At 56.5% G+C, this 23,758-nt stretch overlaps 8 protein-coding genes across 8 annotated transcripts; 1 reads left to right on the top strand and 7 right to left on the bottom strand.

Moving 5' to 3' along the window:
- Positions 1-171: 171 nt before the first annotated feature.
- Positions 172-1,154, bottom strand: LTHEOB_12229 (uncharacterized protein; the record flags this gene model as incomplete). Its single annotated transcript, XM_035509073.1, has 2 exons — positions 172-1,050; positions 1,107-1,154. The coding sequence occupies 2 exons, from the start codon at positions 1,152-1,154 to the stop codon at positions 172-174; spliced, it is 927 nt and encodes a 308-aa protein (XP_035365225.1).
- Positions 1,155-1,493: 339 nt separating this feature from the next.
- Positions 1,494-2,575, bottom strand: LTHEOB_12228 (Aldo-keto reductase; the record flags this gene model as incomplete). Its single annotated transcript, XM_035509072.1, has 2 exons — positions 1,494-2,353; positions 2,410-2,575. 2 exons carry the CDS (start codon positions 2,573-2,575, stop codon positions 1,494-1,496), a joined length of 1,026 nt encoding a protein of 341 aa, XP_035365224.1.
- Positions 2,576-3,816: 1,241 nt separating this feature from the next.
- LTHEOB_12227 (MFS transporter) lies at positions 3,817-6,562 on the bottom strand (the record flags this gene model as incomplete). Its single annotated transcript, XM_035509071.1, has 2 exons — positions 3,817-6,192; positions 6,266-6,562. 2 exons carry the CDS (start codon positions 6,560-6,562, stop codon positions 3,817-3,819), a joined length of 2,673 nt encoding a protein of 890 aa, XP_035365223.1.
- Positions 6,563-9,628: 3,066 nt separating this feature from the next.
- LTHEOB_12226 (uncharacterized protein) lies at positions 9,629-11,181 on the bottom strand (the record flags this gene model as incomplete). The annotated part of the gene is made up of 3 exons (XM_035509070.1): positions 9,629-9,689; positions 9,751-9,921; positions 9,995-11,181. The coding sequence occupies 3 exons, from the start codon at positions 11,179-11,181 to the stop codon at positions 9,629-9,631; spliced, it is 1,419 nt and encodes a 472-aa protein (XP_035365222.1).
- A 918-nt stretch (positions 11,182-12,099) lies between these two features.
- On the bottom strand, positions 12,100-13,013 carry LTHEOB_12225 (Cytochrome c heme lyase; the record flags this gene model as incomplete). The annotated part of the gene is made up of 2 exons (XM_035509069.1): positions 12,100-12,376; positions 12,457-13,013. The coding sequence occupies 2 exons, from the start codon at positions 13,011-13,013 to the stop codon at positions 12,100-12,102; spliced, it is 834 nt and encodes a 277-aa protein (XP_035365221.1).
- Positions 13,014-14,610: 1,597 nt separating this feature from the next.
- On the bottom strand, positions 14,611-17,195 carry LTHEOB_12224 (Proteophosphoglycan ppg4; the record flags this gene model as incomplete). The annotated part of the gene is made up of 4 exons (XM_035509068.1): positions 14,611-14,622; positions 14,697-14,776; positions 14,836-16,917; positions 16,973-17,195. The coding sequence occupies 4 exons, from the start codon at positions 17,193-17,195 to the stop codon at positions 14,611-14,613; spliced, it is 2,397 nt and encodes a 798-aa protein (XP_035365220.1).
- An 849-nt stretch (positions 17,196-18,044) lies between these two features.
- Positions 18,045-19,208, top strand: LTHEOB_12223 (Delta-aminolevulinic acid dehydratase; the record flags this gene model as incomplete). The annotated part of the gene is made up of 2 exons (XM_035509067.1): positions 18,045-18,245; positions 18,300-19,208. The coding sequence occupies 2 exons, from the start codon at positions 18,045-18,047 to the stop codon at positions 19,206-19,208; spliced, it is 1,110 nt and encodes a 369-aa protein (XP_035365219.1).
- Positions 19,209-23,090: 3,882 nt separating this feature from the next.
- LTHEOB_12222 (Ribosomal protein mitochondrial) lies at positions 23,091-23,546 on the bottom strand (the record flags this gene model as incomplete). Its single annotated transcript, XM_035509066.1, has 2 exons — positions 23,091-23,374; positions 23,468-23,546. 2 exons carry the CDS (start codon positions 23,544-23,546, stop codon positions 23,091-23,093), a joined length of 363 nt encoding a protein of 120 aa, XP_035365218.1.
- Positions 23,547-23,758: the final 212 nt, after the last annotated feature.

Here is a 23,758-nt window from a genome sequence, read left to right as displayed (position 1 = left end):
TAGAGAAGCCCCGAAAAAAAAAACACCCAAAAACTTTTCGTAGGAGACCAGAGTCTCCTTCTCCCTCCCATCCCCTACATCTTCCCCTTCCCCATCCCCCCAGATCTTCCCCTTCTCCCCTTCCCCCAATCTACGACCACACCCCACCCCAAGCGCTCCTGTCCTTGGCCGTCATGCCGCGCCGGGTCCGCGGTAGTTGATGGCGGCGTCGCGCGGCTGCTGCTCCTGGCGGCTGCCGACCAGCGCCCGGCGAGAAGCTGGCGCCGTGGTGACGGTGCCCAGCCTGGCCGCGGCCCGGGGCCTGTCGATGATGGTGGTGGTGTTGGCGGCGGCAGGCTGCTGGAGGCGGGGGGAGGAGGAGGAGGGAGCGGCGGCGGACTGGCTGCTGTTGCTGTTGTTGCTGCTGCTGCTGGTGCTGGTGCTGCCCGGGCGGACAACGGGCGCGCTGGAGGAGGTGGTGGAAGCGGCGGCGGCGGCGGCGACAGCGGCAGCGGCAGCGGGGCGGGAGCGAGCAGCAGGGCGGGAGCGGCCGTGGAGCGGCGGGCGGAGGGCAGAGGTTGGGCCGCGGCGGGCGGCAGCAGCGGGACGGCGGCGAGGAGCTGGAGCGGGAGCGGGAGCAGGAGCCGGAGCAGGAGGCGGAGGAGGAGCAGCAGCAGCAGTGGGACTGTTGCTGCTACTGCTGTTGTTGTTGTTGCCGTTGCCATCGGCACGAGGAGCAGCGGCGGCGGCAGCGGACTCGTCCTTCTCCTCCTCGTCCTTGGTGGTGACGGCGGCGGCAGCGGTGGTGGTGGTGGTGGTGGTGGTGGCAGGCGACCGGCGCTGCCTCTTCTTCTTCTCCTCCTCCTCTTCCTCCCCATCCGTCCGCTTCCTCTTCTGCGGCTGCTCCTGCTGCTCCTGCTGGTGCTGGCGCTCCTGCTGCTGCTGCTTCTTCTTCTCCTCCTTCTCTGGGGCTTGGGCGGTCGGCTGACCAGCAGCCGATCCGCCAGAAGCAGGGTCTGGCTTCTTGTAGAGGGCGGCGAAGAACCTCTTACCCTGCACTGTGATTGTGCGCTGTGGAATGTTAGCAGGCTGTGCATGGACTGAAGGGGTATGAGGTGTAGACATACGGTTCGGTAGAAGACGAACCCCTCCGGGATGGTGTACGTCTCGGGCATGGTTGCGGGTTTGGAGGAGGGTGTGTGGTGGTGGTGGTGGTGGTGGTGGTGTGAAGTGCTTGGGACCGGTGGTCGACTGCTCGGAAAGGCAAAGAGAGCACTTGATCTAAGGCTGGAAGCGTGGAGAGGAAGAGGAGGAGGAGGAGTCTGTCGGTTTTGAGCAGCGCACTGTCGAGGGACCCACTTTTAACACAATAGTGAATGTATTCAATAGCAACAATAGCAACGTTTCGACCGGGTGTCAATCAAATGTGTTATGGTATTGAAGTGAAGTGAAGTGACGCGAAACGAAGCGCAACCATTGGTCAGCAACCCAGACCACCGCGAGCCAGTTCAAGCTCAACCCTCCAGCGGCGGCGTGTCCGCAAAGCAAGCGTGCATGAAGAACTCAGGATAGCGGGCGCCGGCCACCTCTGCATTCTCGCTCGCCTCCCTGATCTCCTTGTCCTCCTCGTCGGTCAACTGGATGTCCAGCGCCTTCAGATTCTCCTGCAGCCGCTCAACCTTGGTCGTGCCAGGAATGGGAATGATGTCCGGGCCCTGGTGCAGCAGCCAGGCGAGCGTCAGCTGGGTAGCGGTGACGCCCTTCTTGCGCGCGACGGCCTCGATGCGCTCGACGAGGCGCAAGTTCTTGGGGAAGTTCTCGGGGCTGAAGCGGGGCGCCATGCGGCGGAAGTCGTCCTCTGCGAAGTCGTCCGGGCTGCGCAGCGTGCCCGACAGCATGCCGCGGCCGATGGGGCTGTAGGCGACGACGGCGACGCCCAGCTCGCGGCACGCGCGCAGCAGGCCGACCTGCTCGCTCTCGATGTCGAGCGCGAACGGGCTGTACTCGATCTGCACCACGTCGACGCGCGCGACCTTGCACGCGCGCCGCAGGCTCTCCGCCGAGCACTCGCTCAGCCCGAGGTACTTGAACTTGCCCGCGGCCTGCAGCTCGGCCATGGCCCGCACCGTCAGCTCGACGGGCGTCTTGCCGTCCAGCCGGTGGCAGTAGTACAGGTCAACGCTGGGCAGGCCCAGCCGCGCCAGCGACTGCGCCAGCGCCTGCTTGCAGTACTCGGGCGACGAGTCGATCGAGCGGCTGCCGTCCGGGTGCAGCCGGTTGGCGAACTTGGTCGCGAGGAAGACGTTGGGCCGCGCCGTCGGGTTGGCCGCGAACCAGCGTCCCAGCAGGTCTTCGTTGTCGCCGTACATGTCGGCTTGTTGCCAATTTGGTTAGCCAGCTGTTTTAAGCATTATGGGGGCTAAAACATACCAGTGTCCCAGTTACGCTCGCCCAGCTCGTACGCCTTGCTCAGGAACGCCATCCTCTCGGAATCAGGCTTCGCCGGGCCATAGGCTACGCTCAATCCCATCAGGCCCAGCCCGAGTCCTGTGACCTCGGGGCCGTTCTTGCCAAGCTTGCGGGTAGGGAGGGTCATTTTTGTGTTGTTTCCGCGGACTGATTGAACTTTCGAATGTGGAAGGCCTTTTGTGTGTATACAAATTCGTAGCGTGAATGAGTTGTAACCTGGGTGGATGACTGACTGACGGCCACGACGGAAGGGTCTTATATATACCACTCTCCGCTTTCATGGCTTGTCGCATCCGCACAAAATGCGGAGCAAACGCGTATGTGTCTGCCTGGCAATGGCGTCCTAAACCCCGCGATCCATCATGCCGCCAAGTGGCGGGGATACCGTCTAACTCCGCCCTATAATTGGAAGAAGTTGTTGCCGCAATTCCCGCTAAAACCGTCTATAAACATGACCAAAACCAGCTTCCCTAATAGTTGCGGCTCCGACATCGGCCGAATACTAGTATTATACAGCCCACAAGATCAACCTCCCATCACCACGAACTGTACAAGGCCTCATACCTCAAGATCATCGCCCCTAGCGACTCAGACATTATCGGACTTAAAGCCCTATCTCCATTGTTAACCGACCGAGTACCCAGCAATTCCCCCTTCTTGACACGACTATGCTTCACTAAAAAGAGGGCACACCAGGGAGTTGATCAACGATGCATGCAATTGCTTGCCGTTCCTGCCTCCGCGGCGACATTTCTACCACGGAGCGGATGATAAAGTAACTGTACACGACTAACTAGCCTCCCTTCTGTTCCTAATCATCTCAAAGCCGCGCCAGCCAGCCAGCGAGCCACATGTGCTGTAGGGGGGCTGTTTTTTTTTTATACATTAAAAAAGAAAACACCTGCGCGATGGGCGGAGAGACGTAAATAAAGGTAAGTGTCGAAGAGAAACAATAGACCACCGGGGATATCATCTTCTGCAAACAAGGTAAGACGAAGAGAAAACGAGGTAGATAGCCGCCCATAACTTCTGTACATGCCAGAAGAATGCAAAAATAAAAGCCTTCCGCCCTTAGTTTTCCGTAAACTTGCAGATTGAAATCATGAAAGATCCCGCGTGCAGCCATGCTATGCAGTGTATAGAAGAACAATGTCATCCCGAGAGAACATCAGGGGAATTGGAATAAAAAAAATCAACAAACCTCCCAAAACGCCATAAATGCCTTATGTACCGCCATCTACACATCGCCTAGAAGCGATTTTCATATACGGTGAAATGTCGACAATCGTGCGACATGATTTGGGATTGTCTGAAGGGCAGTCGATGCCCTTAAATGGTTGATGTCGGTCGAGGAGCCAACAGCTTTTCTCACGACTCCAAGCTTGGCCAGCTCCTCCTTTCTTTCTGCTGTACTGACGGCGTCTCTTCTTTCGCGTCCATCTTGCGCACCACCTTCTGAATGCTACCCCTCAGCACTCTGGACGCGCTCCACGGCGTGCCAAGTCTGGGGGTCCCCAGTCGGGGCGTGCGTAGCCTCGACCGCGGCGTTCCTGGTGCACCCGAAGTCGGGCTCACCGGACGATCTAGTTCCGCTGCACGCGCTTCATCGATAGGATCCACTTGCGAGATGACCTTGGGGAAAAGGTTGCAGTACAGCGGCATGACGGCACCGCAAGCGGCCGCGGCGAGCGGGACGATGAAAGCATATCCGTACTGCCCGTCCTCCCCGCCCGCCTCGACGGCAAAATTGATGGGCGGAAAGATGGCCCCACCCACGATGCTGGCCGTGATGATGGCACTCGCCTCCTTGGTATGCCGGCCCATGCCTCGCAGCGTCTGGGCAAACACGAGCGAGAAGATCGGTCCTTCAAAGAAGTAGACGAAGACGATTCCAACAGCAGCCGTGTCCCCAGACGTACGGAAGCACACGCCGCAGAAGGCTAACACGCCAAGATAGCAGAGCATGAGTACGTAACGGGGCTTGACCCAGATGGTTATGAAGGCCGCAAGGAAGCGTGAGACGGCGAAGGCCGTGTGAGAGTAGGCAAGGTGGTTCGTTGTGTCGATATACGGCGCCACGTTTTCCATGTACATGACAAAACCTGTCGAGACGGATTCTTGGAGGCCGCAGTAGAAGAATGTCGAGAGGGCACCCATTGCCAGGGTGATCCAGATGACACGAATGTTGAAGAGGTGCGCATGGTTCGCGTCATCGCCGCGTTCCGCACCGTCTTCAAGTTCATTGTCAGACGCCTCGGGAAGTGGGACCCAATAGAATGCTACTGCGAGCAATACTACGAAGAGTGCGATGCCTAGATAGGTCCATTGCACGTCGATGAGCGAGTCAGCATCAATCTTGAAAAGCACCTTCTTGGCCAGGAGCGGCGATAGGACTGTGCCAATGGCCTGGACGCCCTGGGAGATGTTGAGCCGTGTTTCCGCGTATTTGGCAGGTCCGCAAAGGATTGTGAATGGATTTGCCGCGATTTCCAGTGTTGACAGGCCAAGACCGACGATGAAGTTCGAGATGAGAAAGGCCGGGTAAGAGGTCAAGACTGCCGAGGGCCAAAATACCAGTGTACCGCAAGCGTAGATACACAAACCGGACATGAAACAGACCTTGAATCCGTATTTCTTGAGGATTAAGCGTCCATAGGTAAGGGGGCCGACGAAGTATCCAGCGAAATAAAGGCTGTGGATGCTGACCGTCTGACCACGGCTCATGCCCGCAATGCTTTGAAACTGTGCGTTCAAAACATCAAGGAGACCGTACGCGAAACCCCATAGGAAAAACAGAATGGTGACCATTGTAACTGGGAAAATCGACTCACTGTTGGTCAACTGGACCAAGCTCTTCTTCCTCTTCAAATAAACGAAATCAAAGAAAGTGGGAGTCCGTGGACTCGTGTGCCTTGTCGTGTTGGTCAAGGCGGTTGGAGTCCTCTCACATGCCGGCAGCTCCCTCATATCCGGAGTAGTCAGGAATTCCAGCATGCCCATTGGCTCCTCGGGCCCCGTAGACGCCGTAGGAGGCGGTCTGGTCGGGGATTCGTCATTAGCAGATGGTACTCTTTGCGCGTTGATCATATCATTGTCTGTGTAGGTCTCCCGGCGATGGGTGATGGAATGAACAGTTTCTCCGGCATCCCGAATGAATCGCGGCATGAACCGGGACACGAGAGGCTTCAACGCAGGCACGCATCCGCAGCAAATCCCGACATTGACCTCGATGCTGCTCCACAGGAAGGACAGCGAGGCATACCAGGAGAAGTCGGTTTGCTCGTAGTTTCTCGAATCGTTATTCTTGATGTGGTTCTGAATGTCTCGTAGACGGGTCGTGGCAGCCGACTGGAGGTAGACAATGCGGACAACATCGACAACAGCCACGAAAACACCGAAGCCAAAGGTAATGACGAGGATGGTCTTCTGCTTCTTTGGGAGGCGCATGGATGTCAGAATAGGCATAGGCAGAAACAGAGTAGCGAGATCGGTGATGATGTTTAGCGGCGCCGATGATAGGTAAAGGGTGACGATATCGGTGCAGTGGGCACCCGGTGGCATGGGGTTCACGAAGGCGGCGCTAATTGGCCGACACTGAACGATGTTGAGTACGGTGAGGGCTGCACCGCCCACGTTGACGAGCAAAAGGTCGGCGATGACGCCCCACCTAAAGGCGCGATGGCTCTTGGACAGGGTGAGGTAAAAGACCAAGATTGACGTTTTTGTGGCCATCAGGCAAGGGTTCTGGAGCGCAATTAGCTACGATTGACACGACGGCTTGCGGCCGTGGTGTGCAGTGGACGAGAGGGGAGCGTACGTAAAGGACGGTGAAGACATATTCCAGTCTCCTGAGCGGCGGGTCCTGAGAATTGGGGATGTTGGCCTCGTGCATGCCCAGGCCGTACTTGACGCCGTAGCAAATGGAGAAGGACAGGCCGAAGGCGAGCACCCAGGCGAAGGCCATGAAGTAGTCATCCCAGCCGACCTTCTTGACAATGCCAATGCGCGAGGTCAAGCGAAAGCCGACGAAGACTGTCGAGCACACAATCATGGCAATCGACACGGTGAGGACGATGGGGCCGCGGGACTCGAAATCGCCATCGCTGGTCGACATGCTGCTTGCTCAACCATTGTCCCGGAGGGGAACAGGCGGGAGGCAGGACCAGAGGTTAAGCAGGCGTGGAAGCAGGACGCGCCTGGCGCGACGTCCTGCTCGCCGCGCGAGGGGGCGGGCCTTTTTTCTTCCTTCGTTTCCCTCTGCGGCGGCGCGCTAGGTCCGTCGCCGGTGCGGAGGCGGGGTTGGTGGTGTCGAGGCTGGCCGGGGCGCGAGGCCTCGAATTGGGGTTGTGGAGGGTAGTGGCGCAATGTCACTGGTGGTGCGCCGAGCGATCGGGACAGGTGGTTAAGCTTATTGCCGCGGTACGGTACAGCTCGGGCGCACTCCCGACAGACGAGGGGACAGGGAGCCGGGCGCCCGCGGGCTGGGAAGGACTGGGGAGTTGTGTGTGTCGCTGGTGAGCGCAGAGGGCGGCGGACAGGTCAAAGAAAGAGGCAGACCCTGTCGGCAGACCGCTCATCCCCCATACGTCGGCAGGCACTCGTACCGGGCAGCTGGGCTTGGGCCGGGGAGCGCAAAGCGCCGTGTGGCTTGCGGTCGTAGAGTTTTCATGACTTGGGGCTTGGCGCGCTGGCACTGCCGGATCCAGCAATGCCCGACGACGCGGCCAACAGGGAGGGCCATGCGCGCAGCACGGCGTCTGGGGGAGGCGCCTGTCAGCGGTGCGAGAGCTAGGCCCGGGGCTGCCTCGGACGGGACAGGCGCGCGCCTCGCGATGACGACGATTGCCGTTTCGTTTGGCCTCGATGATCCCTGCCCGCAAATGCTGCACCTCCCAGCGGGATCGCCGCCAGCAGCGGATCCGCTGCCAGCCTGCTCATAAAAGGATTTTTCGCAGCGCTTCCCAGCTAGCGCCTTCCTTCCGCACCGTCTCCGTCGTGCGCCGCCCGGCAATTGCCCGCGGCGAGGGCTGAGCACTTTTAGCAGCACGACAGACAGTCTTGAGACACGAGCCCAAGTCGAGTCAGTCGCAGCGTCTCGCATCGGCACGGAACGGTTTTTGCTCGGCTCGGCTGCCACGCCGATGACGATGATGCGAAACGTCTCATCTGCGTGACCTGGCGAGTGGGATGCTCAGGTTGCAGATGCCCAGACGTCGGATTGGGCGAGCGACAGCTGACACTAATAATGGGCTAGTTGTCGCCTCGCCTGGTCGCCGACCGGCCCAGCTCGCTCAGCAGCCGAGTCGATCAAACAAAAGACGGTCGGTCGGGCTGGGCGCGGTGCATCAGAATTGCTTCTTCCGTCCCTAGACACGCGCACGGCCGGAATTTGCCTGGCTGTGGCGCAGATTCAGCAGCCTGCCGAAGCGGCCAGTGCGCCCGTCTTCAAGAGCCGCCTCGAGGGCTCGTGCCACGTGCGTTGCTTCAGAGCCGCGCCGCGAAGGTTATGTATCCAAGCTTTGGCTCAACCCGCCGCAGCCTACCTTAAACCGACCTGCACACCACTTTAGCAGCCGAGAGACGAGCCGGCTACCCCGCGCGGAACCCGCTTTCGTCTCTGCCTTACCGCCCGATGCCGGCCCTGCCAGCCAGCCAAACCACCAGGGACATTTACGCCGACCTGCGCCGCCTGGCGTCGCCTACCCCACCGGCCAGCCATGGTAAGGGTGCGGGAAGAGAGGGGCCGCCATCCGACTGCAAGCCCATCAGGCCAGAATGACCGCAGAGTCTTCTAGTCAGGAACCGCCCCAAGCATCTCGGAGTTTATTCCCGTCCCGCTCCCATGCCACCAGCGCACATTATTTCTGCACTGCGTGATACATCGTCAAGCGCGGCTGCTCCATTGTCACCCACGCATTCCCATTGGCCCCGCCTGCCGCCACCGGCCCAAGCTGCATCAATGGGCTTGCATGAAGGACGGGGGAAGAAGCCAGACAAGTGACCTCGAAAGTGGAGAGAGCGAGCTGCTCGCACTTCAAAGCATCAATAGTAGGAAAATGGCTCGGCCTCGGCCTCCGCCGCGCGCAACGTGTACATTTCCTCTCACCGACTTCTTTGCCGCACCGGAACTTGCGCAATCTGGGGCTTGGCGGCCAAACGGTCAAAGGGTCCTTTGCCTCGACAGGGCCACACCGCTCGACTATCTTTCTCAGATCTCATCGTACGAAAGGCGATGCAGAAAAGGACGCAACGTCCGTCCGAGGGCCCGAGAGCCTGCTGTTGCCCCTCCGCCCTCCGCTCGCCCCGCGCTCCGAGCGGTCCTCCTGCGACTGATTGGCCCGCAGAAGCGCGACCGGTGATCTGCTTGTCCTTCTTCGCTTCTTGCTTGCGTCCATATGTGAAGCATTATGTCGATGATGTGTGGAGCCGCTGCTATTCATTACCCGGCTCTGTGCCTCTCTTCGCCGTTGTGCGCTTTTTTTGGAGACACGCCCATGCGGTGGAGTCCAGACTGCTTGACCGGTCACCCGCTTCCCGCTCGTCACTCTCATGCGTGGCGAGACCGACCTGTGACTATCTCGCAAGCAGCAATAACGCCCGCAACGCATACGCGATGCAATGCAACGTTATATGTGCCAGATAAAGTGCCTGTGTGGCAAATGTGATAGGTCTAAACGTCGGTTCCTGCGTGCGGACACTCCATATATGGTGACCGCACGGCCGGGTTAAGCTAGCTTCGCTATTACCTGCTACGTAGTAGAAGGATAATCATTACCGGTGTCGAATGACTGTCTGCGCTACCTGGCGGTATCGTGGAAGACGTCCGTCACGCAACAACGACTGTAAAGACGTTGGTATTGGGATGCACGATCGCACTCGATTGGTATCAGAAGCACACGCAACAGACACAACTAAGAGCACATTGGAATGGCAATCGAACATGCATTTCGCGCTAAGCTTAGCTAGTCGTGCCATATAGTGAGAAGATCATCGATGGAAGTCTCACCCCTTCCATCGTCAGCCGTTCTTGGCAAGTAGAGAGAGTCATCCAATCCAGAGATGACCCATAGTAACCAAAGAAAAGAAACCACCGGACTTATCCGTGTCCCATTTCAAAGGGAAACTGGAAAGAAAAGGCCATCAACTAGCGCTGAGTCGGTGAAGAAGAAGTGTGGATCATTCAACATTCGCTATCGCGGTTGCAGTTGTTGGCAGGACTGCAGTAGTTGTATGGCGTGACCCTAGAAGAGAAAATAGGTCAGAAAAAGCATCTCACCGCTGAGGAACAGGACCAAAACTTACGTCCTTTGAGAGTCGTCCGAGTCGTAGGTCTCAAGCTCCTCCCTGATCTCGTCTTCAAACAACCAAGAGAGACTCACGTCTGAGTCCGATGCCATGAACCAGTCGTCATCGGAATAGGGAGCGAACGTAGCAGGATCCTTGAAGTGGATGGGCGAACCCAGGCGGCGAATGCTATTAATCAAAGCTTTGTGGTTATCAAGCCGTCTGCTCACGGGTGGGGGAAAGTAAATCTGGAGATCCTTACACGTTATCTTCGCCCTTGACGGTGATGCCGCTACCCTTGGGCAACTTGCTCTCAGCCGCAGCACTCATCTTGCTCTCAGCCGCAGCCGTGGCCTGAAAGCCGCTCTTCTTGCGACCGCGGAAGGGCGTCGTGGTGGGCGTGTCGGCATCGGCAGCGGCGGGCTTCTGTTGGCCCTTCTTCTTGTTGTTCGTCGACTTGGGCTTCCTCTTGGAAGAAGGGACGTACTCCTCATCGCTGGGGTTTTCCTGGACAGTGCGCTTGGACGTGTTGCGCTTGTGGCTAGCGGAGGCGGTCGCAGCAGCTGGGGTGGCAGCGGTAGCGGTAGCGGTAGCCGGCGTGACCTTGACGACAAAGGGCGACCTGTAAGTGGCCGCGGGGATCTCGTCCTCCTCTTCCTCATCTACGTCGGGGGCGTTGCGCTTGTTATTCTTCTTGGGCGCCTTGCGACGGACACCGCCAACCTTGGAAGCCGGAGCGGGCTTCTTCTTCTTCTTGTTGGCCTCGGCGGGTGGGGCAATGGCGCGGTCGGGCATGTTCTGCAGCGTCTCGAGCTCGTTGCGGACAGCGCCACGGATGACCTCGTAGTCCACGCCGGGGACGGGAAGGCCGAGGCGCTCCTTGAAGCGCTGGTTCTTAGCCAGATTCTTGGGGAACATCTTGGTGCCCTCGCAGATGCACCACATGTGGTCTTCGCGGTTCCACGGCTGCTCACCCTCCTTGGTCGGGTTCCTGGTGCGCTCGATGGTCTGGGCCTCGTAAACTTCAGTGGTGAGCACGGCGGTGCGGCGCGGACCAAGGCGCTTGAGCTCGCGCTCTAGCTCGGCGTTTTCGTTCATGAGGTCGACGTTCTTCTGCGAGCAGTACTCGGTGCAGATCTCCAGCATGTGGAACGTGACCGGCTGCCAGTGAAGGCACCAGAACTCCCAGTCGCACTCGCGGAGGCGCTGCGGGCGCGGCAAGAACATGAACTCCATGATGTACTCGAGTGGGTCCTTCTTGAACAGGCTGAGCGGCGGGTGAGGTGTGTTCAGCTTCATGTTCTCGTGGATGAAGGAAGTCTCGTCGACGATGTCGGCCTCTTGAACGACCTCGACGTTGGTGTTTTTGTACTTTTCGATGTACGTGTCGTCATCGTACACGTACGGTGTCTCAGTCATCGGCGAGACGATATAATCGTCGTCCGCCATGGTTGGTGTCGTGAGTTTTGTGAGCGTTCCAGAGGTGTCGGGTGGGGTGGAGGGTGGAGAGGAAGGGTTGTAGGTGAGGAGGCAAATATTCAGGGCCGCCCACGCGTCGCTGTTCGCATGCCACCAATTAGGCAGCCGTAGCGAACGAGGAAGGAGCGGTTGTTGGAGCAGCCCGCTCTTTTTGCCCTTTGGCTTAAGTTGCGACGTTGGCATGTCTGGTGTCAACTACATCATCACTTGTCAACTGGAGGTGACTAAGCACTCATACGAACAGCTGAAGCGCCCCGCCTGTACCATCTAATATTAAAGCTTCCTAGAAACTCGGAACATTCATCCCCAAATATGTGTGTAGGAAATGTACATAATCGGGGAAGTAGGCCCGGATGGGGAATGCTAAGCATCAAACCACAGATCAAGAAGATGCGACGTGCTATTCCTCAAGCTATCCATTTCAGAACATTAGAATGCCGACTTAAATGGTATATAGAGTTACTAAAGTCTTCCGATAGAGTAACCGCAGTATGTGGAATCCAAGCAATCGCCATGAGCGGGGTAGGTATAACCGAGCTGAACATATTCGGATCAGAGCTCCAACAATTCTCAGAGTCGTGCAGCCAGCGCTTCCTGCGTGCGGGGCATTGGACTGCAGGTCTAGTTACAGGGCATTAAGCCTTTCATTTAACTTCAGGATCCTGAACCTTACGCCAGCTCCTTACACAATCAATTGGTCTGACATGTTTCTCTTAGTATATTTGCACTCCACGCGCGTATATGAGGTGAGAATGAGAGGGGTATCTGTCTCTCCTTTTCTAGCGATAATAATACATCCAGTACTACACAATTTCCGCCGCCGAAACTCCACCCAATGCATCGTTATAAACATGTTCATACACTCGGCCAGTCATAGGCGCTGCCCGATTAAAAGCCCCAAAACTTCGAGACTCGTGTCTTGACGCCCTCCCAGCTATTCAGCTTCGGCCTGACATCCAAGTAAAAGTTCAAGCTCTTGCCTGCCTTCCCTTCATTACGGCCGGAGTAGAAGTCAATGACGTATTCAACCGTCGTCCCGCAGCGATCGATGACCCAATCATGCCTATCGAATGGCGCCTGGTATCCGAGGAGCGTATTCCACCGTGCGCGAGGCGTCAACTTCTGCGAGTTACCCGAGAAAGCCACGAGTTTGGGGCCACCGCAGCTACAAAGACACATTGTCAGCAAACAAATCCCGTATTCTCCACCCAGCCAAGCTTGCGGGGGGGCCAAAGACATGCTTACCTCGCGCTACCCCTCCCCTCTTCCCACTCCTTGATCTCCTTCCACGCCCGCTCGTTCACCGCGTTATGGATCGGCACGATGCTGCGCATGTCCTCGATGCGCGGGTCGAACTTCTTGCGGCGCATCGCGTTGAAGAACATCTCCTCGCTCGGGTAGATCCAGTTGCCCGATCCCTTGTCCTGGCCCGTCTCGCCTTCATTGTTCGCCGGCGGCCGCCCCGCCGCCGTTTGGTCCCCAGGGAATGCGCGCGGGATGGTCGAAACTTCGCGGTCCTGCTTGAGGCCCAGGTAACCGAGGAGCGAGGAGCCGGTGGATGGCGGGAGGGATTGGTCGAGCTTGGTTGAATCGCAGCCGTCGGATGCCGACGACGAGACGGGCTTCTGAGGGGGAGCAGAGGCGGCTGCTGCTGCTGCTGCTGGTGCTGGTGGCAGCGGGTGCGGGAGCGGCGGTGCGGCTTCTCCGGCTGCGGCGGCCTTTTGCGCTTGCTCGAGCCAGGCGGCGCGAGCGTGATGGTCGACGGGACAGACGGCGGGCTGGGATTCTCCTTCAGCGGCCATTGTGAGCGGGATTGATCCTGGGGTATTGTGAATGCTGATGGATGGGAAACAAAAAGTTCGGCGATGATGCGATTAAAGTTCGGACCGCCAAGCGTTTGGTCCCGCGAACCCTTGTTCCCGGTCGTCCGCGCACGGACTTCATCTAGACGACTACTCCATACGGAAGAGATGTGATTGGTGGACTGTGTGAGGTGTGGTACGCTTGAAAGTTGTTACGCACTATAGATGGATGGCATTTCAAGGAGACAGCCCGGTATGTCAACTTCATTCGCCTTTGCTTAGGACTCACTAAAGAGTACCATTTATCATCCCAAATTACCCAATGTTCTACATGGAAGATTCATATTTGTGCCTCTCGCTACTGTTCCTCCTCTCAGCTTTCTTCGATACCTCTCTTGGGTATAATAAGCAGGACGACGGCAGACCAGGTGCCGTTGTGTCGCTAAGGGCCGCTCAGTCAGAGTTGGAGATTCACAATTGCGCCCGAAAGGAGCACACGTTAGAAGAACGGCTTTAAAGTACCTCAATACCGCACATTATATGCAGAATTCCAAGACAACCAATTAGCATTGACTATCCTGGGGCTTTTCTAAAGTTTTTAAGGGAATCCGGATGCTTTCCCATGTTGAGGCCGGTCCATAATCCTCCCCAGCCTGTGCTCTATAAAGGAAGAAAACCAAAAAGAGATCCGCCATCCAGTTAACGCCATCTGTTCCGTATCCCATGATCATTCCCATGTGTGCCGTTTCGTACAGTTGTAATCGCCCCGCCCTATGTTCCCCGTAATGAAAGTAAAACCGCCATTCGTTAACCGATCGTTTGGAGTCGTGCGGCATAATGAAAATGAAGAAAGAAACTTTTTTTTTACATCGTATATGCCACGCTCAGCAGAATCCGGAATGGGAAACCCCCGTCGAGAGCTCCGATCAGACGTGCTGAGTGTGACATACGTATCGAATCCAGTCGTGACTGCGCGTAAAATGAGGTTCGTTGGAGAGCATCCAGTTTGAAAGGTCGCGGTGGATACCAGGTGAGACCTCTCAAAAGGCGTGGCCCAATGAGAACCAAACAAAAGCGCTCGGGGAAAAGAAAGCCGCAAAGCCGAAGGATAGCTTTAGAGGAGAATGTTGGAGGCCCTGAAGTGAACCGAATGAAACAGGATGCTGACGAGGGATGTTCTGAAGAAACATCCAATGAGGGAAACCGATGTCCTAGGTGACTGCCAGGGATGAGTCCCTTGAATTGAATACCGGATCTGGCCTCTGGCGATCGCGGCGCAAATCTCGAACGTTTCTTTCAGGAAGGCCGCCGAAGAGTCTAGTGGCAAGCTGGAAGCAAGGTGGATGGTAGCCCATGAGAAATTCGTTTGTGCAGAGGCTTTCGCGACAGGTAGGACTGTCGAAGGCATGCTCATGATCGATAGAGTGATGTTGAGGTGTCGAGAGAAAGCCTTGAGAGATTATAGCTGTTGCGTCAACGACACCAGGTCTGTGCCTGGGGGCATTCAGATCAGAGCATTCCCTCCAAGGAAATGGAGTACCTGGCTCCGCTACTCAAGTAGAAGAATCTGTTGTTGATGATGACCGCGCTGCGGTGTTCACTGCGACGCCTGGCCTCAGGATTAGTAGCAACAATGCTTGGGGGATCACGAGAAGACTCAGATCCGTCAAGGGCGTTGCTTACGGGGCGGGAAGTCGAGGAGGCGAGAGGGCTCGTAGCAGTACTAGCATAGTTGCTGATGTTGCTCATGCGGGACATGCTGACTAAAGTTGCAGTTAGTCTGTCTTTGACATCAGTTCAGGTGATTAGTGGGTTGGCTCACCTTCACCTCCGGTACCCTCCGCAGCGCTACAACCGGAGACAGCGCTCTTAGGAGAAGCGCGACCGAGAGCAGAGCCCTCGCTAGTAGCGGCTTCAGCCTTGTCTTCAGGGATCGCAGTCATGCGAGTAGCAGCAACAGCTGAAGGTGCCTCGGCAAACTCCATCACGTTGGTGTGCGAGCTCAAAGGGCTCATACGGTGAAAACCGTTGTGTCCAGAGACATCGGTGATGTCAGGCATGGAGCTCTCTGTAGCGAAAGCAGGAAGCTCCGCCTTGGTGCGGCCTCCGTAAGCTTCCACTGGGCTCTTGGACGCAGTAGCTGAGATGTCGCGGTCATCAGCGCGAGGGGCGTGCAACAGGCTCATACTGGAGAACGTGATAGCCGGTCCCGGGTTGATCGGTGGCAGTTCGGGCATCTTTGTTCCAGCACTGGGGATGCTTTCCATGGTCGGAGAAAACTTGCCGGGGCGCTCGGAGCGGAAAGCGAGAGGCGAACTCAGCATTGCTGCTGAACGAGACGTCCGGAGCGAGGTTGCAGGCTCCGGGTTGTGAAGGTCTATAGCGGTCTGGACCGTTGTGTTGCGTCGCTTATGGCGGCGTGTCAGGTTGAGCGTATTCTTCATACGCTCTAAGATCGAGGCCTTCGCGGGGCGGCTCTGGTCTTGCTGGTGCTGTGAATTGCTGGCATTCTCAATGCTGCTGTCGTTGTCGCTAGTTTCTCCCGGACTTTGCTCGTTCAAAGCGAGCTTGCTCAGGCGATGAGTAGAAGAAACCCATCCACGAAGGCCAATGCTGGTCGGCGGGCGGGTCGGAAGAGCGGTCATAGAAGGAGAACTGCGGCCTAAACTCTGCTTGCCCACGCTGGGGTCTTTCTTGTGTTCTGCGCTGGAGGTTTTCATGGTGTCGTGATGAGGGCTCGTCGAGTGACCGTCACGAGTTCCAGAGTTGCCATGGGTCTTCATTGCCTTAGACTTAGGCTGCTGCTCAATGCCTCCAGGAAGCACGGGCTTTTTGTTGACGCGTTCGGGAGCGCCCCAGCTGCGGACATCCTCACCTGCCTTCGGACGGCGGGGCGGAGTAGACATTGCTTCAGCTCCCTGGCGAACATCATAGGGTGCGCCAATCGACATCTTCTCGACCGGCTTGGGCGGGGTCATTGAAGTCATGAACGGTAAGGACCGCTTCAGGTTGGCCGACTTTTCTCCTAAGACTCCGCTGACCTTGTTGAAGAGACTGGCCGAGCTGGCGTTGCGCGTCTCGAACTGATTGGAATTTTCATTTTCCGGGCTCATGCCCACCGTGCCCACCATTGAGGCGTTGGGCCTGTCCACCTTTTGAGCTTGCCGGACTGCGCGTCTGTTTCTCAGGCCAAACTTCTGGCGCAGCGCAAGCGAAGGGAGGTTAGTAGTAGTATCAGTGAGCGTGGCGTCAGTGAGGTCGGATGCAGTGCGTTGGTTCGATGTGTTTGTAGTGAGCGTGTCCGAGCGGTCTGATAGTGAATGACTGGATGAAGAATTGTGTGCAGCGAAGGGTCTTGAGAATCGGCAGTGGTTCACTGGGAGTTCGTCGCTTCCGCTACGTGAAGCACGTTGACAGGTGACCGGACTCAGCGCTGGCGAGGATGGCGTAGACCAGAGTTGGCTTAAAGCTGCCGGGGCGCGGTAGGACAAAGGTGTGCCTACAGGTTCAAGAGTGGACGACAGGCGGTGGACGATAGCCCCGTCTGTAGAAGCTGAGGTTGAGCGCACGTGTCGCGAGGCCGAGCGTGACGCAGATCCAGAACTGAGATCGGGCGCGCCGGGGTGTCCAAGGTGAGTTGACAGCGGTTGGAGCGAACGGCGGGCAAGATGCTGCGACGCAGGCGGCTCTCGTGAAGACAGGCGGGCTTCTGGAAGGCGGGGCAGATCAGGGTTGGCCAGGGGTCGCGAGAGATCGACAGGATCGTCGGAGGTGGTAGAAGAAACGAAGGCGGGTTGCGGAAGAGAGGGGGTGGTGGAGGGTTTTGCGCGGGCGAGGGTGGTCTTCTCGGGGCGCTCGCGGAGGGGGTCGTCACGGCGCGGGCGCTTCTGCAACTTCGAATGGCCTGAATTCCTGTGAGCGAGGCTGGGCCATCACCTTCTCCGGGCACTAACACGCACTCTGGCCCTCTCCAGCATCTCCGGGGGCGCCATGGTCGTCGCGGAAGACACTGAACGAGAACGGGCCGCGCACACGCTTTCCGTAGGTCGCCATGCTCTTCACAGAGTCGGAACGAGAGAAGGACGAGGCAAAGACAGGAGCAAGGTGGAGCTGAAGTACGGGGAGGACGCGGTCGAGCGGCTTGACGTTGGAATTGGCGTCGCGCGTGGGAGCAGCGCCCATGCGGGGCAGGCGCGGGTGCCATCGAGAATGGTAGTTATTCTGGCCCATCGCTCCTCCTCCAGCTGCTCCTTAGGCGCTTCAGCCCTGCGGCGACCGAGCGGGAGGGGCCTGAACTCCGTCTTATACAGCCCCATCGCTTCGCTGCGCTCCTACCAATGGCTACGTGTCGGTCGCTCCACTTTGCCGCTCCTGTGCCTGTAGCGCTTCACCGCCGAATTCCCGCGAATCCCCCGCGTCCTTCAGGCTTCCCGTAATAAAAATAAACGACATGGCGGCATCTGCGCCAACCTGCCGCGACAGAGAGACAGTCTGCACAGCAAAGCAGTGCGCGCCAGGGCCGCAGAGTCTGGAACTACTGTGGGCGTCGAGAGCGGGCGCAATTCGGCAGAAACAGCGCCGACGGCGGAAGGCGAAGCAGAGCTGGAAGCAGGACTCCCAGAGCCGCATTTAGCGGGATAGCAGCGGCATGGTGTTGAGTAGTGCAGTCGGACACCAGCGCTCGGGGCAATTACTCCGGACGGGCTGTGATTGGCGGGCGGCGCTGCAGCGTCTTCTCAGCTCTCCGCGACGTCACTATTTCCCTGGGAGCGCAGCTAGCTCGGCGATTACAGCAGCCGCCCGTTCTCGGCTGTGTCGTCCACTCAGCGGTGCGGCATTCGGGACACCGCTCGACGCTGATTCGCATCCTCGGTCCTTCCGTTGTTGGCCGCAGCGCCACTCTGCGTTCAGACCCTTCTCGTCTCGACCCGCCCTTCCCGAGCCTCCTCGATAATTTAACCCGACGCGACCTCCAGCGCATATACAACTCCGCCACTCTCCCAGTTCAATCCCCCCTTTGTACACCCCGCCATGTCGTTCTCCTCACTCGTCTCCGACTTGACCTACCGCGACAACGGCGACGACCGCCGCTCGCAGGTTTCGCGCGCCCGCTCTTACGCCAGCACAGCTGCCACCAGCGTCAGCATCTCCGGCGACATCAAGAGTCAGCTCCATGGCGGCTACTGCCACCCTCTTGCGCGCTCATGGCAGGCCGAGCGCCAGCTGACCAAGGTACACTCCGCAGCCTCTCTCATTGCTTCCGAACAACTCCTGACCGCGCCGCAGTCCATGCTCATCTACCCGCTCTTCGTCTCCGACCAACCCGACGAGGAAGTTCTGATCCCCTCGCTCCCCAACCAGTACCGCCGTGGCATTAACCGCCTCGTACCTTTCCTCACCCCTCTCGTTCGCAAGGGACTGCAGTCTGTCATCCTCTTTGGTGTTCCAATGGCGCCCGGCGCCAAAGACGCTCTCGGAACTGCCGCCGACGACCCCGACGGACCCGTTATCCAGTCCATTCGCCTGCTCCGGAAGGCCTTCCCGAACCTCTTCATCACCGCCGATGTCTGCCTCTGCGAATACACTTCACACGGACACTGCGGTATTCTGCGCGATGACGGCAGTCTGAACAATGCGCTCTCCGTGGACCGAATTAGCGACGTTGCCATGGCCTATGCGGACGCTGGCGCACACTGTGTCGCACCCTCAGACATGAACGATGGCCGTATCCGTGCTATCAAGCTCAAGCTCATCGAGGCTGGCATCGCGCATCAGGTCGTCCTGATGTCCTATTCCGCCAAGTTCTCCGGTTGCTTGTACGGTCCGTTCCGCGATGCCGCTGGCTCAGTCCCCTCCTTCGGCGACAGGCGATGCTACCAGCTTCCTCCTGGCGGCCGTGGCCTCGCCAGACGTGCCATCGTCCGTGATATCAACGAGGGTGCTGACATCATCATGGTCAAGCCGGCTTCGCAGTATCTGGACATCATCTCCGATGCCAAGGAGATCGGCAAGGACCTTCCTGTCGCCGCGTACCAGGTCTCTGGCGAGTACGCAATGATCCATGCCGGTGCAAAGGCGGGCGTTTTCGACCTCAAGACCATGGCCTTCGAGGCTACCCAAGGTATTCTTCGCGCCGGCGCAACCATCGTTGTCAGCTACTTCACTCCAGAGTTCCTGGACTGGCTTAGCAACTAAGTTCTCTTGTCATGTTTTTTGCATAAGCACATTACGGATATCCCCCAAAAGGTCCCTTTAAACATTCCTTGGGATTGTTCGACACTGTTCCGGTGTTATCTAGGTGTGCGGCGTTTTAGGGTAATTGGTTTTCGGTATTCCCACTTGTAGCAGGTTAGGTCGTGTTCTCAACCGTTGATGGACGAAAAAGGTCCAGGCTGTATTCGATCCGCCTGGCCATGACATAGCAAATGATATCCACTTCGAAAGTTCAATTATCTCTGCACGTTGTTCATGATTGTTAGTCAACTCGGCCCGGCCCCTCCAGACCATTTCTGACAGATGCAGCAATAGCCCACATTCGTCGACGTTTGGCAGGTGATCCAGTATGAATACAGCGGTGCAAATGTTATCACTGGGCTTTGCATCGTATGTACTGCTTTGGTCCACTAAATTCGGCCAATCTTCTCTAGCATTTTAAAATTGCGTACATTTCTCGTCCTTCAGGGTAATAAATATCTCCTCACATACCTGCCGAAGAGCCGCACGCGTGAGCTCAATAGCTACTGATTATACCCCGCCCCGATGGCCCTTGGAAAGTGTTGTCAAAACTTTGACTCGGTCCTATCGTCACCTAATCCTTTTTTTTACCCAAAATTTACAGTGCTTGACTGTACGTGCCTAGCATGTATGTCTAGCTTTTTAGAGCGCATGGCTGTGACGCGAAAGCTACTTTGATCTGCATCTTCAGAAATAGGTACGCACCAAGCAATGCCACATAGCACCCTCATTGAAAACCAACGCTACTTACTGATATGGCCCTGACAGGATGAGCACATTCAGCCTACCTCGACCACCACCATCTGGAACATCATTTCGTATTAGCACAACTATAACGGCAGCAGTACCACGCAAGGCCGGAGAGGCATAATATCACCCATGCTAACTACATGGTGCAATTGTTTCTTTACAACTTTGGGCATTCGGAATCCCACTAAGCTTCTAAATGCATTGTTCTTGTCAGATGCACTTTCGGAGAACATTTAAGATCTTATACGTGTTAAAGATCGAAGGGCCGCACATAGTATTTACCTATTGAGAAGGGCCTAATCAGGCCTAGTTCCACTCCAGTGTACATAGTCTCTGCTAGCCGTCAAGCCCCTTAGAGGGTCAATCTATTATGGTTTTCAACAATACGTTGTCTACTAAATGTACTGCAATGGGACCGGTGATCTTGCGGCCTTTTTAATGCATGCATCGCCAAAGCTGGTGCCAACCTAAATAAAGAGAACACATTAGCTGATACTGATCAATCCGCGGTGAGAAATTGTCACTTCTACGTTTTTGAAGAGTTTCTGTAACCCGGAGAAGGTTGCTTGGTAAGACGTGAAATAACCTACCACATTAAAATATAAATCCGGGGTTACAATCTTAGCGTTCTCTTTTGGTCAGACAGGAGACGTCTTTCTTGGAGGAGCTGTGTCTCTTCCGAGTATATGATAGCTATGTAGGATATGTACGCTTCAGTAGAGAAACAACGCAGAATTTTAGTCTATTTCCAAGGTGCTGTCTGATGTTCGTATGCTTTATAGCGGTAAAAGCTATATGATGGAGGTTGTGGATAAGATGATATACTATGGCTTGGGCATTGAACCCTTCCGCAATCCAGTGCCGTCTAAGCGGTGTATTCCCTTGGTCACTGCAAATTCGGCCCAGCAGGGTAACACGTCGTTCTTTTTTTTTTTTTTTGCTACGTAGCTTGCATAATGTGAGGTCTGTGTCAACTGACCATCTCGAAGCGAGCACAGTATGATGCCTGCGACGAGAGCACTCTTACGAAACTGTAGACTCTTCCGCTGTAAAGCGACTGCCTGAACATAGAAAAAGAAGCAAAAGTGAACATTGGCACTATTGGCGTCCTGCTTACTGCTGAATACGGCAGAAATAACAGATTGCTATAGTACTTACTTAGATTTGCTTTCATCTCGCTACATTCGAAGATACAATTAATTCGTGCCACTGGTGGCGCCGTAGTGACTTGCTCACCGTGTGCAGCATTATAGAAAATGCTCGGCACCCTCACGAAGAACATATTCGCCGCGAAGATGGAGTACTATAACGATATCTCACAATTATGCTGTTTAATCTAGAGTTTTTATAATCGATGTTCTTTAGACAAGAGTGGTATATCTGTCTAAATAAGCGCACTTGCTTGAAGCTTTACGAAAGTCTTTTTTCTAATCCCACCCTATTTTTTTTTATTACTAGCTATTTGATACATCAGTCAAACGGATAGAAACTTTATTCGACTTTAAAAATAGCTTAATGTCTTAAGTACGAGTATTATTAGCTTCTTTTGTGTTAAGGTTCTTGTCCGAAGATTTTCAAGTCACGCGCGTCACTCGTGCCTGAATAGCCCGTACAGAAAAAATTATATTCACCTGTCCCGGCCATTCCGGACGCATTGCTATACTTAGTGGAACTGTAGTGCGATGGTGTTCTTCACCTGCTGATAAATTTGTGGGTGCCTCCGCCGGCATCAACGGCAACGAGAAGCGGCATCTTCGGCAGCAATTCTGCAACATGCTTCCGAATCCGGACATTGTTGCGAACCACCAACCCCCACGAAAGACAAGGAGAGGATGGTATTCAAACTTTTATTCCGCCTGCCTGGTAAGAAACGTCATTCGCGACTGTCATAATACCTGGAGAGTAGCGAAACGCGAAGGGCGGTGGTGGGTGAAGGGCATGAGGTCGGAATACATTTCCAAATTCTTTGTCGCAGCTCTGGACTCCGTCGCTTGATCCGTTCCCAAAGCAGTGCATGTCTTCCTGTGCGGCGACGCGAGGTCCTCTTACCCAATGAGAGATCCCCTTGCTTCGGGCCATGTCATCGGGAAACAAAATGCGACTCACACCAACTAGCCGCCGCCGATCCCTGGCAACAGTCAAACCGTTTCCCCCACGGGGAAATCGGAGACAAACAGCGTCACACCTCGCACGACGGGAATTTGTGGTCGGAAATGATTCCTGAATCCGTTTCCGATTCGAGCCTGCGGCGGCTGAACGGGAGTTGGGTTGTGCTTATGCCCGCCAATCCTTGCTCCGTCCGTGTTGCTCTTAACTCCGTCCGAAAAAGGCGTATCGCGCGTCAACTTCCATCTTTGTCTCCCTGCGCGGACTCGGGGTTCTAGGAATAGTCCACGGTCAATTCACGGCGCCTGGAAGGAGTTACTTTCTGCTTCCTCTTCCAAGTCCACTAAGAATCCTGCCTGGCAGCTTAAACGTACTATAGTAGTTAGCGTAGTCCAAAAGCGCGATAACAACATGATCCGGTGGTCCGCTGACGGGGTGATGGGTTGGAGGAGCTTTTGGATGCGACGCACTGACCTCGAAGCTCCCCTCATTTCGCGGGCATGGGCCACCCACATGCAGAATTGTGGCGTATCTGGCCTACTCGCTCTTCGGCGGCCGAGATGCGAAGCTTCACATGTCAACACAGGTAGCTACTCATACACAGAACAGGGGATGCAATTGTGCTTGTTTGGGGGATATAAAGTGACGTGATATTGATGACATCCGTAGAAGCTACCTGCAGGGCTAACATCAACGAAGGACTGGGTATCCGGCGACGCTAGCCAATGTCCTTCGAGCAATGCCAATCTCTGTTCGTTCCATCCACCCGGCTTCCTTTCCTCCAGGTTCTACCTGGCGCGACTCAGCGCGCCGCGATGCCTTTCGGCGACCTCCCCACGGCAGTAGCCTCCGCCTTGGTGCTCATCAATGCCCCACGTCAAGCCATGTGTTTTCTTAACACTGTTGGCTCGTAGTCATGGTCGTTATACATGTCTTCAATTTTGTTGTGCCTCTTGGCTTCTTTTTTTGATGTTGTGCGCTCTTCACTCATGCGAAGAGGCTGGCACCGCCGGACTCGACGGCCTCGATCTCAGCCGCGCTCCACCTCAGGCGGCCGAAGCGGGGAGGAAGCTCGCTGCGGTCGAAGAACTCGCCCTTGCCAGGCTGGACGGAGCCGAGGGCAGAGCCGGGCTGGCTGCCAATGGCGCCGCTGGAAAAGGTGCGCTTGTTGAGGGGGCCGTGCTGCTGAGCCTTCTGGCGGTAGCTGGCGAAGGAGTCCGGCAGGGACTGGGAGGGAGCGGCCGGGTGAGCCCGGGGAGTGTGGTCGATGTCTGTTGGCACGTGGGGTTAGCTACCTGGTCATTCCGAGAAAATCGAATAGCTCCTCCGAGGAGCATGTGAAAGTACATGGCAGGAAAACTTACGGGCCGGAGGGTTGTGCTTGCCGACGAAGCGGATGAGCGGCTGGCGCTGAGCAAGGCGGCGGGCGGTGGCGGAGAACATGTTGGCGGACTGAGGACTGGTGCAGTTGCTCGAGGTGTGGGAAGAGGTGGCAGTGGTGAAGGTCGGAAGAGTGCGCGAGAGCTTGATAAAGTATCGGAGCGGAACGGCTAAAGTCGGCCGGAGCCACTAATTGCAGGTGGGTCCGTGAAAGAAGTTGGGGGCGTTCGGCGCTGCTGATCGCGGGTCGAAGTGCTGGAGGAGGAGCCGGGTCG

This window comes from Lasiodiplodia theobromae (assembly GCF_012971845.1).
Source record: "Lasiodiplodia theobromae strain AM2As chromosome Unknown scaffold_59, whole genome shotgun sequence".
Classification (NCBI taxonomy): Eukaryota; Fungi; Ascomycota; class Dothideomycetes; order Botryosphaeriales; family Botryosphaeriaceae; genus Lasiodiplodia; species Lasiodiplodia theobromae.
The sequence above is the reverse complement of the archived record's forward strand: the minus strand, read 5'-3'. Positions and strand labels throughout refer to the sequence as shown.